The sequence below is a fragment of the Natator depressus genome, chromosome 14 (genome assembly GCF_965152275.1).
Source record: "Natator depressus isolate rNatDep1 chromosome 14, rNatDep2.hap1, whole genome shotgun sequence".
NCBI lineage: Eukaryota > Metazoa > Chordata > Testudines > Cheloniidae > Natator > Natator depressus.
The window spans coordinates 34,281,817-34,296,596 of record NC_134247.1 but is presented as its reverse complement, the minus strand read 5'-3'; the positions used below and the strand labels follow the sequence as shown (position 1 = coordinate 34,296,596).

The following is a 14,780-nucleotide window of genomic DNA, read 5'->3' as shown; positions in this document are numbered from 1 at the left end:
CTTGACTTTAGCAAAGCTTTTGACACAGTCTCCCACAGTATTCTTGTCAGCAAGTTAAAGAAGTATGGGCTGGATGGATGCACTACAAGGTGGGTAGAAAGTTGGCTAGATTGTCGGGCTCAACGGGTAGTGATCAATGGCTCCATGTCTAGTTGGCAGCCGGTATCTAGCGGAGTGCCCCAAGGGTCGGTTCTGGGGCCAGTTTTGTTCAATATCTTCATTAATGATCTGGAGGATGGTGTGGATTGCACCGTCAGCAAGTTTGCGGATGACACTAAACTGGGAGGAGTGGTAGATACGCTGGAGGGTAGGGATAGGATACAGAGAGACCTAGATAAATTAGAGGACTGGGCCAAAAGAAATCTGATGAGGTTCAACAAGGACAAGTGCAGAGTCCTGCACTTAGGACGGAAGAATCCAATGCACCGCTACAGACTAGGGACCGAATGGCTAGGCAGCAGTTCTGCAGAGAAGGACCTAGGGGTTACAGTGGACGAGAAGCTGGATATGAGTCAACAGTGTGCCCTTGTTGCCAAGAAGGCCAATGGCATTTTGGGATGTATAAGTAGGGGCATTGCCAGCAGATCGAGGGACATGATCGTTCCGCTCTATTCGACATTGGTGAGGCCTCATCTGGAGTACTGTGTCCAGTTTTGGGCCCCACACTACAAGAAGGATGTGGAGAAATTGGAGAGAGTCCAGCGAAGGGCAACAAAAATGATTAGGGGTCTAGAACACATGACTTATGAGGAGAGGCTGAGGGAACTGGGATTGTTTAGTCTACGGAAGAGAAGAATGAGGGGGGATTTGATAGCTGCTTTTAACTACCTGAAAGGTGGATCCAAAGAGGATGGATCTAGACTATTCTCAGTGATAGCAGATGACAGAACAAGGAGTAATGGTCTCAAGTTGCAGTGGGGGAGATTTAGGTTGGATATTAGAAAAAACTTTTTCACTAGGAGGGTGGTGAAACACTGGAATGCGTTACCTAGGGAGGTGGTGGAATCCCCTTCCTTAGAAGTTTTTAAGGTCAGGCTTGACAAAGCCCTGGCTGGGACGATTTAGTTGGGGATTGGTCCTGCTCTGGGCAGGGAGTTGGACTAGATGACCTCCAGAGGTCCCTTCCAACTCTGATACTCTATGATTCTTCAGCCTGAGTCCTCCATTTTGGATTTCTAGCTAAACCTACTTTAAACTATCATTAAGTACTACTTACAAAAAGCCTTAAAATCTTAAACTAACTACACTTGTATGCATGCTTAAGTATTATGATACTGTCACCACCTTTGTTATGCTAATTTGGGTAAGTCAAATTCCATGATGTTTCTCCCTTTCTGCTTGTTTGCAGCTATGTGTGGCTGCATGCCTGTATCCTGGGTGCTGCATTTCTTACACAGGATCAGAGCAGCTAAAAAGCCTCTCATATCAGGGCAGGTGAGCACATCCTGTTGGCTCCTCTGTCAAACACCATGACCCTGGGTAAATTGTTCCAATGGTTAATTACCCTCACTGTCTAAAGCAGGGGTGCTCAATTTATAGCCCACGGGCCATACACAGACCACCAGAGCATTACATAAGGCCCACAGCCTGCTTCAACACAATATACTAACGGCCAATTCATTAGTGTTTTGTCATTAAATAGACAATACTGTATATAGAAGAAAACTATCTAAATACATACGAAACAAACTAAACTTAAAATATAAATCAATATGGGGGACTTTAAATCTTATTAAAATATGTAGAATCTGTTTGGCCCGCACGAGGTTGTACTTGGATTTATATGGCCCTCCTATGAAATAAGATTGAGCTCCACTGGTCTAAAGAAATTATGACTTATAAAATATGACATTAATTCTTTGCCCCCAAGATATCCACGTAAAAATGTTTTGATAATGGCAGATGCAAAGTGTTAACAATTTATGCATTTTATTTTTCATTGATTTCACAGAATTTAACACTGAACCACAATTTAACTACAATTTTAACTGTGGTTTATTTTGCCTATTGCCAGCCCATCGTTTTAAATATTTTTACAGTATACACATACAAAAATTATTGCTCAAGTCTCTGGTGAATTAGTTTTGAGGTCTGTTCCAAACCTGATGGACAATAGCAGTCTTTCTGTTGATTCAGAGGATCAGACTGGTAATGAGCATGCTGTTACTCCAGAAACCTGAGTACTGCAAGTTTTAAATTACTTAAATCTTCCACCATTTAAGTGATGAAACTTCAATCTCAGTGCTGAACAAGCTTGTACCTCTAGAAAACAATATTTGAGATTTTTTTAAAGCACAGTTGGGATTTAGCCACACAATTCCCACTGAAATTTAATGGGAATCTATTCTGAAAACTGTTTGAATAGCTCTTATTTTTGATCAGCTGTAGTTTTAGGCTTTGAAGTTAGACACATCTGCAGATCCCTTGCAAAATCTTGTGGAATGTGCCAGCTCCTTAGCAAAGGTAGCTTCATACACATATGTAAGATCTAATGTTATGCCATTAAAGGCAGCTTTTGGATTTTTTTTTTCTCTTCAGCAGCACAATCAAGAAAAACAATAATTTCAGGGTTCATTGTGTGGCATTTCCCCTGTGTTCCTAGCATCATTCACTGTCATTATCTTATCATTCCATTTTAGTGCCATAAGTTCCTGTCTCTACAACTGCATGATTTTTAACTCTGCACATGTAAGCAGTCCCACTGAAGTTACCTGCAGGACTCACTAATGTCATTACCTACTTGCAGAAAGTTAAGCATGTGCTTGAGTGTTCACAGGATCAGTGCCTAAAATTTCAGTACCTTTGATTTTGAGTGCCCCAATTGATTTTGAGTGCCCAAAATACAGGAAAGGGGCTGCTCAGCTAGCCTCCCTCTGAAAACAGTGTGGCTGCTTTAAGGCATCTCTGGTTCGGCATTAAAAAAAATGAGGCAACCCAGAAATCATTGATCAGGAGAGCCGCTTTTGAAACTGCAATGAAAAATTCAAATGCTTGATTTAAGGAAAAAAAGGGGGGAATTTGACAACATTTTTCTGAATTCCCCACAGCCTGTGTTTTTCAGTCACATATGGGGCTGGTCAAAACTGCTTCAAATGTCAACATTTTGGTGAAAAACACTTAATAAAACTTGTGATTTAAAAAAAAGAGGGTAAAATTGTCACCAATTTTTCTTCGGTTGGGTTTTTTTTTTTTTTTGATTAGTCACTTTTTCTAAAAGTTAGCTAAATGAGTTGTCATTTTGCTACATATTTTTTCACGGCTACTTTCCTCCCCCAGAAATCCCTTGGGCAATCAACATGATCCGTATCCCACTTCACCATCTCCTGCCACATGGGACCAAATCTACTCCTGCATTCCTCACCACCACAATGGCCCCTTCCCCATGGAGCCAGATCAGAGCCCCATCAGGAGGAGAGAGTGTGAGTGGGGGTAGGTATTGGTGGAGGGAGGAGTTTTTTGACTTGGTGCTCCTTCCATGTGTGTGTCTTTGATTCCTATTGAAGCTAGCCCAGAGACTTCGAGTAGACTGTCAGCGGAGCAGTGTTTTCACCTCCCCGATGGAGACCGGGGCTGAAGAAAGGCCGTAGAACCCCATAGAAGGCTCCGCTGTATGAATACAGATGGGTCCTGTCTGTCACGTTGTAAAATGAGATCTCGCCTGCCTTGTAGTCTAGGAAAATCCCCACCCGGCTGGGCCGCACACTGACAGTGAGGGGGGTTGGGTGGGAGATCAGAGCCTTGTACTTATCTCCATTCCTCAACCAAACTCTCCAGAATCCATTGCTAGGAGATAATATCACCTGCCCCTTCCTGCCCACAGATTCTCTGCACACCCCTATGTCCCACTCCACCTTGTCTCCCACCTCCACCTCCCAGTAACACCTCCCTGACGTGAACCTCCTGGAGCCCAACACCATGATATAAGGATCAAATCGCTCGGGATTGCTGGGCAGCTCCTGTCGCATGCCTCTGTGTGTCACGCTTCTCCTGTCCTCAGACAGGACGAGGTTGGGGTGAGCTGTGTCTGGGTCGAGAGTCACATCCACTGGGGAAAAAAGAGAGAAAATGTCACAGAGTCATTGCCAGGGACAAGGCATGGTGATTAAAGGGAAATTAAATTGCTCCTCCATTAATATTTCAGCTACATAAAGTAGGAGTCATGAAAGCTAAACTGGGCTGTGGTGGGTGGCAGGGAGCAAAGGAAAGTTGGGTTTGTGGATAAGGAGCCAGCAGATCTGGGTTCAATTTACAGATCTACTACAGACTCCTTGTGTGACATGGGTGAGTCACTTAAACTCTGCATCTCAGGTTTCCCTCTGTAAAAATGAGGATATGACTCCTTCCTTTCTCTTGCCCTGTATTACCTTACTTAGACCAGTTCTGCTTGGGGCCCCATCCAATGCCAGAGGGAAGAGTCCCATATACTTCAGTGGGCTTTGGATCAGGTCCTATATGAGAATTGTCTTAACATACCAAGACCAGCACTTTTCAGTTCACAATGTGCTGCAGAGCTCTGCTCCAATGGTGACATCATAAAAGGTGTTCAGAAGAGGGAGCTGAAAGCTTTGGAACTTGGGGCTTTAAGCACCAGGAGGCAGTTTGGTATTGTGGGATAAGCAAGCCAACATTAGCTGGATGTTTCTGTGCAAAGTGCTTGGCAGTGAAATAGGTAATGTCACCGCCTATATCACTACCATTAAGTTTCAGAGTCGACACTCCATTGAGATGAATAAGAGCAATTCCCTACTCTTAGAGCTACTGAGTCACACTGTCTGCAGACTCAGGCAAAAATCACTGCTTCAGTTTACCCTCAGATTGAATTTATAATATTTTCTTGCTAATCATGTGAGCTGTTTTTAATTTTTTTAAAATGGAAACTGATAGTCTGGAGAACAGTTCTGAGGTTAAGGTTTGAATTTCATGGCAAATTCCATGGTGCAAGATCATGAAACATCTGGGAACCTGAATATAGGAACAGTCTTCACTTACCTTTGAATTTCCTTAGAATGTCAATAATATCAATGCTAGGAATGTTGTATACATTCTTCAGTTCAGTAAACACAGCTTCAGGTTCCTGCACTTGAATATTTTCACTCCTAAGAAGAACACAGCCCAACTTATCACTCCTTGGCTCAGGACAAACATTTATGCAAAGTTTGTAACTGGAGTCAATGCAAAAAGTACCTGGTCAATGTGTCTTTCACATCCTAAAAGGAGAAAATGGAAAGGAATTCACATTCTGCAGTGACAGAAGGAAACCAATATTCACTGATTTTTTTCACACTATTTGCATCATAAACTAGATCCTTCCTTGAACTGTAAAACTCAACGATAACTTTTCATTCTATAGCTCTTCTGAGCTCCCACATATATGAGAGTGTGGAAAAGCATTGTTAAAGGCTCTCAAATAACCTTAACTCTGCCCCTGCAGGGACACCAACCTCCCAGCTTCCCTTCTCTGTTCCTATGCTGAAAATGTGTTACTTCTGGGTAAGTGGTTAAGACCCACTGGGAGTTAGGCACCTAAATGCCTTTGAGAAGCTGGGCCTAAGAGCTTTTAGATGCTCCGTATACAGCGCATAGGTGTAGTAGAGAAAGCATGCATCAGGTTTGTACGCATGGGCAGAGCATGAACTCCCCCTTCGGGGAGGCTAGCCCCCGGCCCCACCCCTTCTGCCTGAGGCCCTGCCACCATCACCCGCTGGAGCCCCAAACTCCTTCCCTGCCCTGGGCCACTGGCCTGACCCTGGGCCACCGGCTGGCCCAAGCCACTCCGGCCCCTGGCCGCCCTGACCCTGGGCTACCAGCCTGAGCCCCAAGCTCCAGGCTGCTGGCTGGAGCTGAGCCCCGGTCAGCTTCAAGGGAGTGGGGGAGGGAGGCGGGTCCTTGGGGCAGAGCATGGGCAGGGCCACAGCCTGGGTTAGGGGAGGCTTAGCCTCCCCTGGCCTGTGATACCCACCGCCCCTGTTTTCACAGAAGGACTCCCATCACCCTAGTGTCTGATCACCTCATAAATATTAATGGGTCAGCTCTTCAGCTGGTGAAAATCAGTGGAGCTCCACCGACGTCAGTGAAACCCAAAATCCTCACCAGCTGAGGATCACACCCAGTGAATTTACTCTTGCAAACACCAGTCAGGTTATACTGGTATTAACCCCATTCTACAAAGAGAGGCAATTAAGTAACTTGCCCCAGGGCACACAGGAGATCTGTGGCAGAGCAGAGAATCGAGCCCAGGTCTTATGAGTCCTGCGCCAGTGCTTTAACCTCAAAAATATCCTTCTTCATTCACCTGTACCACTGCGCAGGAAGACCTTGGGCTTGGTCTATGCTATGTTAGACCAATGGACCTCGCCTTGCATCAAACCTATTTGCGCACGTGTCTCCGGCCAATGTCAGCGGCCCTTTATGGCAACACAGTGAAACCACCTCCCTGAAGAGCGGTGAGCCAGCGGCATGCCCAAGCATGGGTGGCATGTATCACAGGCCAGTGGAGGCTGAGCCTCCCCAAACAGCCAGGTGTGGCCCCCCTCCCCGAGGCCCCTCCTGTTTCCCACTCTTCCCCCCATGGCCTGGGCTGGGAGTAGGGTTGGCTGGCCTGCGGCCTGGGACTCAGAGCGGCTGGGGCTGGTGCTCGGGCCGCCAGGCCTTGGGGTTGCGCTTTCCGGCACTCTGGGAGAGGGGGGTGCTGGGGCTGGGGGTGCTGGGCCATGCCATCTGGTGCTCTGGGGCTGGGGCTGTGCCACCCGGCACTCCAGGGCTGGGAGCACTCGGGCAGCCCAGGGCTGGGCAGGGGTTTCTGGTGGCCACGTGGGACGCTCAGGGGTTCTGGAGGGGAAGGGGGAGGGGCGGGGCCTTGGGCAGAAGGGGTGGGCCGGGGGCTAGCCTCCCCGAATGGGCGGCAGACACCTCACTGAGGTGAGTCAGGGGCTGGAGGCAAAGGCAACATGTGGGACTCCAGCAACAGGGAAGGAGAAGCAGCAGCTGTAGGGGTGGAGGGAGGAGGAGCTCTGCCAGCAGCCAGCCACCCTGCTGCTTCCTCCCTCCCCGGGCTGCAGGGACATACAGGTTTTGGGGGGGCCCATGCCCCTGTTTTCCCTCCCCTGTGCATGCCCCTGTGGTGAGCCATGATCAAAGCAGTGCGAGTGTAGACACTGCGTGACCTATGTTGACCCTAACAGTCCTCCAGCAGCTATCCCACAATGCCCGACAGTGACCACTCTGGTCAAAACCGTGAACTCCACTGCTCAGGGGTCACAGAGACCCAAAGCCACCCCACCTCCTTTGAAATTCCTGTGTATTTTTGAAGGGCTTTTTTCCTGATTGCCCAGCTGGGAGACCACACCTAGTACCTCTCCCTTGTTGTCTGCAACTGCCCAGCTGAACATGCTGACTACATGCTCCAGATGTGCTTCCGCCTGGAGCAAACAGGAGATATTGGATCTCATGGGCTTGTGGGCAGAGGAGGCTGTGCAAGCACAACTACGGAGCAGCTGTAGACACATGGACGTCTACAGAAGATTGCACAGGGGATGCGAGAGAAGGAGTAGAAGAGCAACAATTCTCTAGCAATCTTTCATCAGCAGCACTGATCCTATGGAGGATGATCACATGGCAGCTCTTGCGAGGCGCATGGGAACATTCCTCTAACAAAAGCAAGAGAAATTCTGGAGCAGATGGACCCTCCAGCCTGGGATTTTATTATTTAGATAACAATAAAACTGAAATAATTATTTCTTCCTTGGTCATTAGATCCAATGCCAATGGTGTGTGATACCCGGTAATTCAGCATGGATTGACAGGGTGGGGGAGTCTCTCACCTTCAGCAACACAGCAGCCGGTTGCTGACACTTCTCCTCTATCTCCGTGATGAGCTTCTGCAGAGACGAGCGCTGTTCTGAGAGCTTTATTATATTCCCATGTAGCTGCTTCAGGGTCTCCTTCTCCTCCTTCCTCAGTTTCCGCAACAGCTGCTCCTCTTCCTCGTTCAGGAATTCGTGCAGCTTCTCAAATTCGATCTCGATGCACATTCTCTGATAGTGTGTCTTCTCCTTCGTTAAAGGTAAAAAAAAATTGAAAACAACCACCGAAAAACATCAACCAGTTTGGGGTAGGGATAAATGTAAAGAAGGTAGCGATGCAACGTGGCCCAGTGGATAGTCCTGGAAGGTTCTACTTCTTGTTCTGCCACCTAGCCGCTATGCAACTTCAACCAAATCATTTCACCTCTGCCTCTGTTTCCTCCCCTACCTTTTGTGTGTCTTGACTCTTTAGATTGTTAGTTCTCTGGGAAGGGGCTGTCGCTTACACAGTGTATGGATGGTGTCCAGCACAGTAATGTGCAGTTCTTATCTTTGAAATCGATGGCTGAAAAGTGCTATATAAGAGCTAGGTGTTATTGTTTAGCAATTTGTATCAGTAGATTTCTAAGTGTTCTAAAAGGAGGTCGGTATCATTACCCCTGTTTTACAGATGGGGAAACTGAGGCACAGAGTGGGGAGGTGATAGGTCAGGGTCACCAGCAGGCCAGAGCCAGCAATAGAAACCAGGTTTTCCAGAGCCTCATTTCTGTGCTCAGAGATTCTCAAACTTCATTGCACTGCGACCCCCTTCTGACAACAAAAATTACTACATGACCCCAGGAGGGGGTGTGAAGCCTGAGCCCACCCGAGCCCTGCCACCCCAGGGCTTCAGCCCCAGCCAGGGGGCCTCTAACCTGAGCCCCGCTGCCCAGGGCTGAAACCCAAGGGTCTTAGCTTTGGCTCTGGGCAATGGGGCTCAGACTTTGGCTTTGGCCCTGGGCCCCATCAAGTCTTAAAACAGGGTTACAACCTGCTTTGGGGTCCCGACCCACAGTTTGAGAACCTCTGCTCTAGACACTAGACCCCTGAGTCTGGTTGGATCTCCTGTATTACTAGCAAGCAGTGTTAATTAAAAACCTTTATATGGCATAGTAATCAAAGCCATGGTGAGGGATCCAGTGGTGGACAGGTGTTGTGCTTGGTTTTTTTTGCCTTGGGGTGGACATCACATATTAAAGCCCCAAAGACTATTAATAATTGGCTTATCACAGCGCATAGGAGCCCTAGCTGTGGAGCAAGCAAATATAGAATTTAGAAATTTTATGGGATTTTAAGTGTCTTGCTCCTTTCTCCATGCTGTGCAGTTTTAACCTGCTCCAAACTATACATCAAGCAGGGATTCCATCTCTTTACACAGCACCTGGGATGTTTTCCCCCATCAATCAAGAGTGAGTTACTAGGTTCCCTTGATGTGCTTCACTACAGAAAATAGCCCCTTCTCGGCACACAGCAACACCTGCTCATCATCGCTTGACACTTCCCTTCTTACGATTGACAAACAGGTTTTCAACTACCAGTATTTTTAATTAAAAACAAAACAAAACAGAGATGCAGCTGCATCTGCGTTTCTGGTCTATGCGTGCATGTTGAGAATCACTGGGCCTGGTGGATGGGAAGAAGCAGTTTCTAACCATCAAAGGAGCAAGGCTCTGGAACAAGCTTCCCAGTAAGAGCAGTGGGGGCAAACAACCTGACCAGTTTGCAGATGGAGCTTAGTCAGTTTACGAACAGGATGCTCTGATGGGGTGTCTTGTGATAACAAAGGGCTGGACTCAATGACCCAGGAGGTTCCTTCCGGTCCTGTGTTCCTATCAGGCACTGAACTGGGATTCGGTACCTCTGGATTCTATTCTCTACTCCACCGGCGAGCCACTGGGTGACCCTGGGAAAATCTCCGTGCCTTTGCTTCAACTCCCACCCTATGTCTATTTCGATTTTAAATTCTCTGGGGGCAAGGGCTTTCTCTTATCAGAGCATCATAGAAATGTAAGGCTGGAAGGGACCTTGAGAGTACCCTGTCTGGAGAGCACCTAACGCTATGGTGCCTTGATCATGGGTGTGGCTTATTGGTGCTATAAAGATACAAATAAGTAATATTGGTATCTTGCCATAGCCGTGGGGAGCGGGAAGACTTATATAGGAAGTGCTAACTGGAGAGCAATGACATCAAATGGCCACATGATGGCAGCAGAACCTGGAGAATGAGAACATGCTACACAATTACTGGGTTGCAGCGTATTATGAGCTGCTAGGGGGTGGGGTGGGGGGCTGATTCCCAGAAGGGCTGGGGACCCAGCCAGGTGGGAGCCAGGGATGCTAAACCCCACCGAAAAATCAGGCACTACGTCTGCCCTCATGCATGGCTAATGCCAAAGGGACATAGCCTCCTCCTTGCGGACATTTGCCAGAACCCCCAGAAATCCTGCAGTTGCCAACAGGCTTGTGAATGGTTAAAACCATGGGACCCTGCCTTCCAGTTAGCTGTCTTCTTTCCCTCCTTGTATTTCAGCTCCCAAGCTTCCTCCGTCTGCTTTTTCAGGAGCTCCACCGCTGTATGCAGCTTCCTCTGGCAAGAAAAGCACAGCTAGTGAGCTCTCCTTAAATCATAGAAAATCGCTACACACAGGCTAAGGGCACAGCACAGTTTAAACTGATGAAAAGCAAGAGCACCAAGGGAAAATAAGCAGCATGGTCTGCTCTGCCTGATGACCCCCGCTGCCTTAGGAGAAGCTGTGATGCAGGCTTTCAGAGACTGGGACATCGGCGATACCATGATGTGCAGATATTTGCAATAATTTGGGAGACAAATTTGCAAAGGCAAAGTCCAAGAGCATTGCATCAGAAGAACAGGTGTGCAATGGTTGTGCATATGCGCATGCATGCACACACACACACACAAAACACCACAATTGACACCTTTACAATAAGCCTTTGCATAAATTGATGCATGAATTAATTAATTTATTTTAATTTATACATAAACTCGCTTTCGCAGCCATCACCACCTTCCACTGCAGTGTGGGGCATGGGTTGCTTGCCAGGATCATTTGGGTATATCTCACTTAATCAATTTCTGGCTATTGCAGGGGCCTTAGCAGTGCTGCACCTTGGTCCCTCCTATTCTCTACTTGTGGTACACAATAGCTTAGTTTCCTGGGGGTTGAAATCAGTGGTGCCAATTCAGGCACTTCTTGGGGGGGGAGGAGGCAAATTCTGGTCCACACCCCACCCCGAAGCAGGAACCTTCTTCCGGTCCCAGGAGTCTCCCCTCTCTCTCACCCACGTGGCGCATGAGCTGGTGCTGCTGGGAGTAATGGTCTCGGCAAAATGCCCATGCGTCAAGTCACAGCAGCACTCGCTGCTGTAGGCAGGGGCAGCCCAGTCAAATTTCAATGGCACTGTGACCACTCAGCCAGAGAAATGCTCCGGACTGCTCCAGCAGCAGCTGTACTAATTTCAGTTGCTTAAAAGTGGCCTTGCCTTGCCCACCCCTCCCGCCCCCGACTTCGTTGCCTATTAAACTTTGAAGAAGTACAAAAGCCCGGGGGAAGGGGGGCATTCAGCACCTGCAGACCCCTAATTGGCACCAGTGGCCACCCGCAGCCCCGTCCCTGTTCCACCCACAGCTCCACCCGCGTTCTACCCACAGCCCTGCCCCATTCCACCCCTTCCCCCGTGGCCCCACCCCATTCCACCCCTTTCCCCGCAGCCCCATCCCCCGCTCACTCCTTTCCACCCCAAACCCTCCTCTGCGGCCCTAAGACCAGAGACGCTCTGTGCCCCAGGGCCACAGCAGGGAGCGAGATTTTTCTGGGGGCCCTAAATTGGCCAGGGCCCCTGGGCACAAGCCCTGTTGCCACATGCAGCAATCCACCACTGGTCCAGCCACACAACAATGGAACCCAAGGTAAGAGGAGGACACAGGCCTGGTGGGAGCGCAGTTAGAGGAGGCAGGGTCGAGTATTTCTCAGGCACAGATGTTTCCTGGCTCATGGGCACTATCGCCAGGCTTCCGTGTCCCTCCCTAGGGCTGGCCGCAGTGCAGGCCAGACGTGTGGGTCAGGAGGTCTCTCGTGTAAGTGGTGCCTGGGCTTTGTGCTGAATTTCACCGTCACTTCTGCCAGCTGCAGGGAGAGGCTGAACAGCAGAGTCGCAGAGCAGAGACACAGCAGCCCCCTACCTTGTACTCCTGGGCAGCCTCCTCAATGGGAACCACGGTGTGAGTGCGGTGAGCCTGGCAGTCCCTACAGCTCACGCAGATGAGGGCTTGATCCTCTGCGCAGAACAAGTCCAGAACCGCCTGGTGTTCCCCGCACTCCCACTCCACCTCAGGCTCTTCGCCCACTTCCAGATGGATTTTTTCAGCTTCATCTGCCCTGCTGCCTGGCTGCCCCTGGGGCTTGTCGTCTCCGTGCCTGGGGGCCTTGTGGCACAGGGGGCAGGAGGTGGCTGTGCCCGACTCCCCCTTGAAGGGAGTGACACAGAAGCGGCAGAACTTGTGCTTGCACCCTTTAAAGGTCACCGGGATCTTATAGGGGCCCTGGCAGCTCGAACAAACAACCCCACGCTGGCGCCGCAGGGCTGGGTTCATGGCAGCCCTGGTGCCTCCGGGGAGTAGAGCTGAGTTAGCTTTCGCTTTCCTACCTTGGGAAACACGGGTCAACAGCTGGAGTGCCAGGAGCAGGTTGTTACTTGCTGATCTAAGAATGGATCACTGCCCCAAGTCACCGCCCCTTGTGGCTTTCACAGCCTTCTCTGGCATCCATCCAGACCCTGATCATTCCCAGCTCAGCTTAATATCTAACCATATGCAATTCGTGTCACGTAACAGCGTAACAGCCAGGAGTCTGACAGTCTACTCAGGCAGGGAGTGCAGTGAGAGCAGAAAGACAAATGACTCCATGGGCAATCAGATTGTCAGGACACATCCGATGGTTGGAACTCCATCCTTTATTAAGATCTCGACACCTACAACACATCCTGATTCTGTTTGGAAACTGAAAGACCAAGAGCTCTATGAATTTCACTCCCTTTCTTTTATCACTTTAAACCTTTTTGCCTACCTAGAAAAACAAACCCATTTAAAACAAAATCCCAAATAAAACTCAGAGCTTGTGAAACTGTTTGCGCTGATCTGTCATCTTACCAAGTAACTCAAGGCATTTATAGGGTCTCTCTCCCGTATGGATCCTCTGATGTCTACTAAGGTCTGAGCTCACACTGAAGCTTTGGCCACACTCAGGGCAGTTATAGGGTTTCTGACCAGGGCTGATTCTCTGATGGGCTTCAATATTTTTAGTTTGCCTGAGAGCTCTGCCAGGGGAAGTGGCTCTGCCCTGTGCCTCTTCCACTGGTATCTTTTCCTGACCTGAGCTGCCTCGACTCTCACAGGGCACCACCTGCTCAGGAATCTGGCAAACATTCCCTTCGGAGTTTCTCGACACCGCCCCCTGCGGACAATTCTCCTCCTTTACATTCACTGCCCCATCCTCTGCTGGAATAAAGGGGCAAAATTCCGAGTCATTCCTTGCGTTGGGAAGTAAAGAATCCTTGGGAAGGGGGAATGGCAGAAATAAATAACGATATGATCTGAAATTAGAGACCAAATCCCCCAAAGCAGAAGGACCAGATCTGCTTCCATGTAACACTCTGAATACTCAGGAAAGGGAGCAGTAGAGTGGTGTATTTGTGGGTCAGGGAAGCCACGAGGATGTGACCACTGCTGGGGCAAACCTGACCAGGTGAGATGGGGCAGAACTGGGGGGAGGGCTCACTGGGCCTTGGTGCAAATCCCAGCTGCTTCCTTCCCCCACCCCTGGTTTCTAAATTGATTTAACAGACTCCTCACCTGTGCAAATTCCTTGCAGACTCTCCCCTTCCTCTGCATCCAAGGGGCCCGGCTCCTCCCCTGGCTCCATCAGAAAGATCTGGAGTAGAAATAGCCCCGGGTTAGATGGGCTCCCTGCTCACATATACCCAGGTGTGATTTTTGTACTGATCTTTTAGTATGGAACTGCTGACTCGTCTTTGAATGTGAAGAGTTAAAATCAGACACGTGGCTTTTCTATGAGAAGAAATGATGCTTTATTTCTCTCTCTAGTCACAGACCGATGCCACATTGTGCTAGCAGGGCTCACTGCATGCTGCCAGCTGAGAGGCCATGAGGCCTAGTGGGTAGGTCATGAGATAGACACTCATGGGACTGGGGTTCTGTTCTCAGCTCTGTCATTGTCCTAATGAGCTAAGGTCTCTTCCTCCTCATTCTTCTGTTCTAGCACAAGGGACCAATGTCCAAATATCATGAATGAGCCCCCAAAACTCATGAGATTTTTTTCTGAAAAATTCTGCCATTTAAAGAAGATACTGAAACTATATTTGAGATTCATTTTGTTTGCCTCCTTGCTTTGGAGTCTCTTGGGTTCATATTTTCTCTGCTACCATCAGGGCTAGAATGTCACTTAATTTTTTAAAAAGAAATCTGAGCTCTTCATGGAATCACAGGGCTCCTGGAGTTGGGGCTGTAAGGAAAAAAAATCACCCAATCTCATAGGTACTGACTTACTGAGCTGCCAGGAGGGTGCTCGACCCCTGCTCCACCCCAGGCCCTGCCCCCACTCCACCTCTTCTTCCAAGCCCCCACCTTGCCCCACCTCTTCCCACCCCTGCCCCGCCTCTTTCTGACCCCACTCCTCCCCCTCTCCCCAGCGCCTCCTGCATGCCATGGAACAGCTGATTCGCAGTGGGCGGGAGGGAGAGGCCCTGATCCGCGAGGCTGCCTGTGGGTGCTGAGCACCCACTTTTTTTTCATGGGTGCTCCAGCCCTAGAGCACCCACAGAGTTGGTGCCTATGCCCAATATCATGAGACTTGTGGTTAAAAAAAAAAAAAATCACAAGAGTTGGCAGCCCTGAGACAGGGA

The 14,780-nt window shown here is 49.0% G+C and overlaps 1 protein-coding gene across 1 annotated transcript; it reads right to left on the bottom strand.

Moving 5' to 3' along the window:
• Positions 1–1,916: 1,916 nt before the first annotated feature.
• LOC141998728 (E3 ubiquitin-protein ligase TRIM39-like) lies at positions 1,917–13,653 on the bottom strand. Its single transcript, XM_074971704.1, has 6 exons — positions 12,043–13,653; positions 10,333–10,428; positions 7,821–8,051; positions 5,185–5,207; positions 4,990–5,096; positions 1,917–4,045 (listed from the first exon to the last, which is right to left on the bottom strand). Exons 1-6 carry the CDS (start codon positions 12,451–12,453, stop codon positions 3,504–3,506), a joined length of 1,410 nt encoding a protein of 469 aa, XP_074827805.1. The 5' UTR covers positions 12,454–13,653; the 3' UTR covers positions 1,917–3,503.
• Between the last annotated feature and the right edge of the window lie 1,127 nt (positions 13,654–14,780).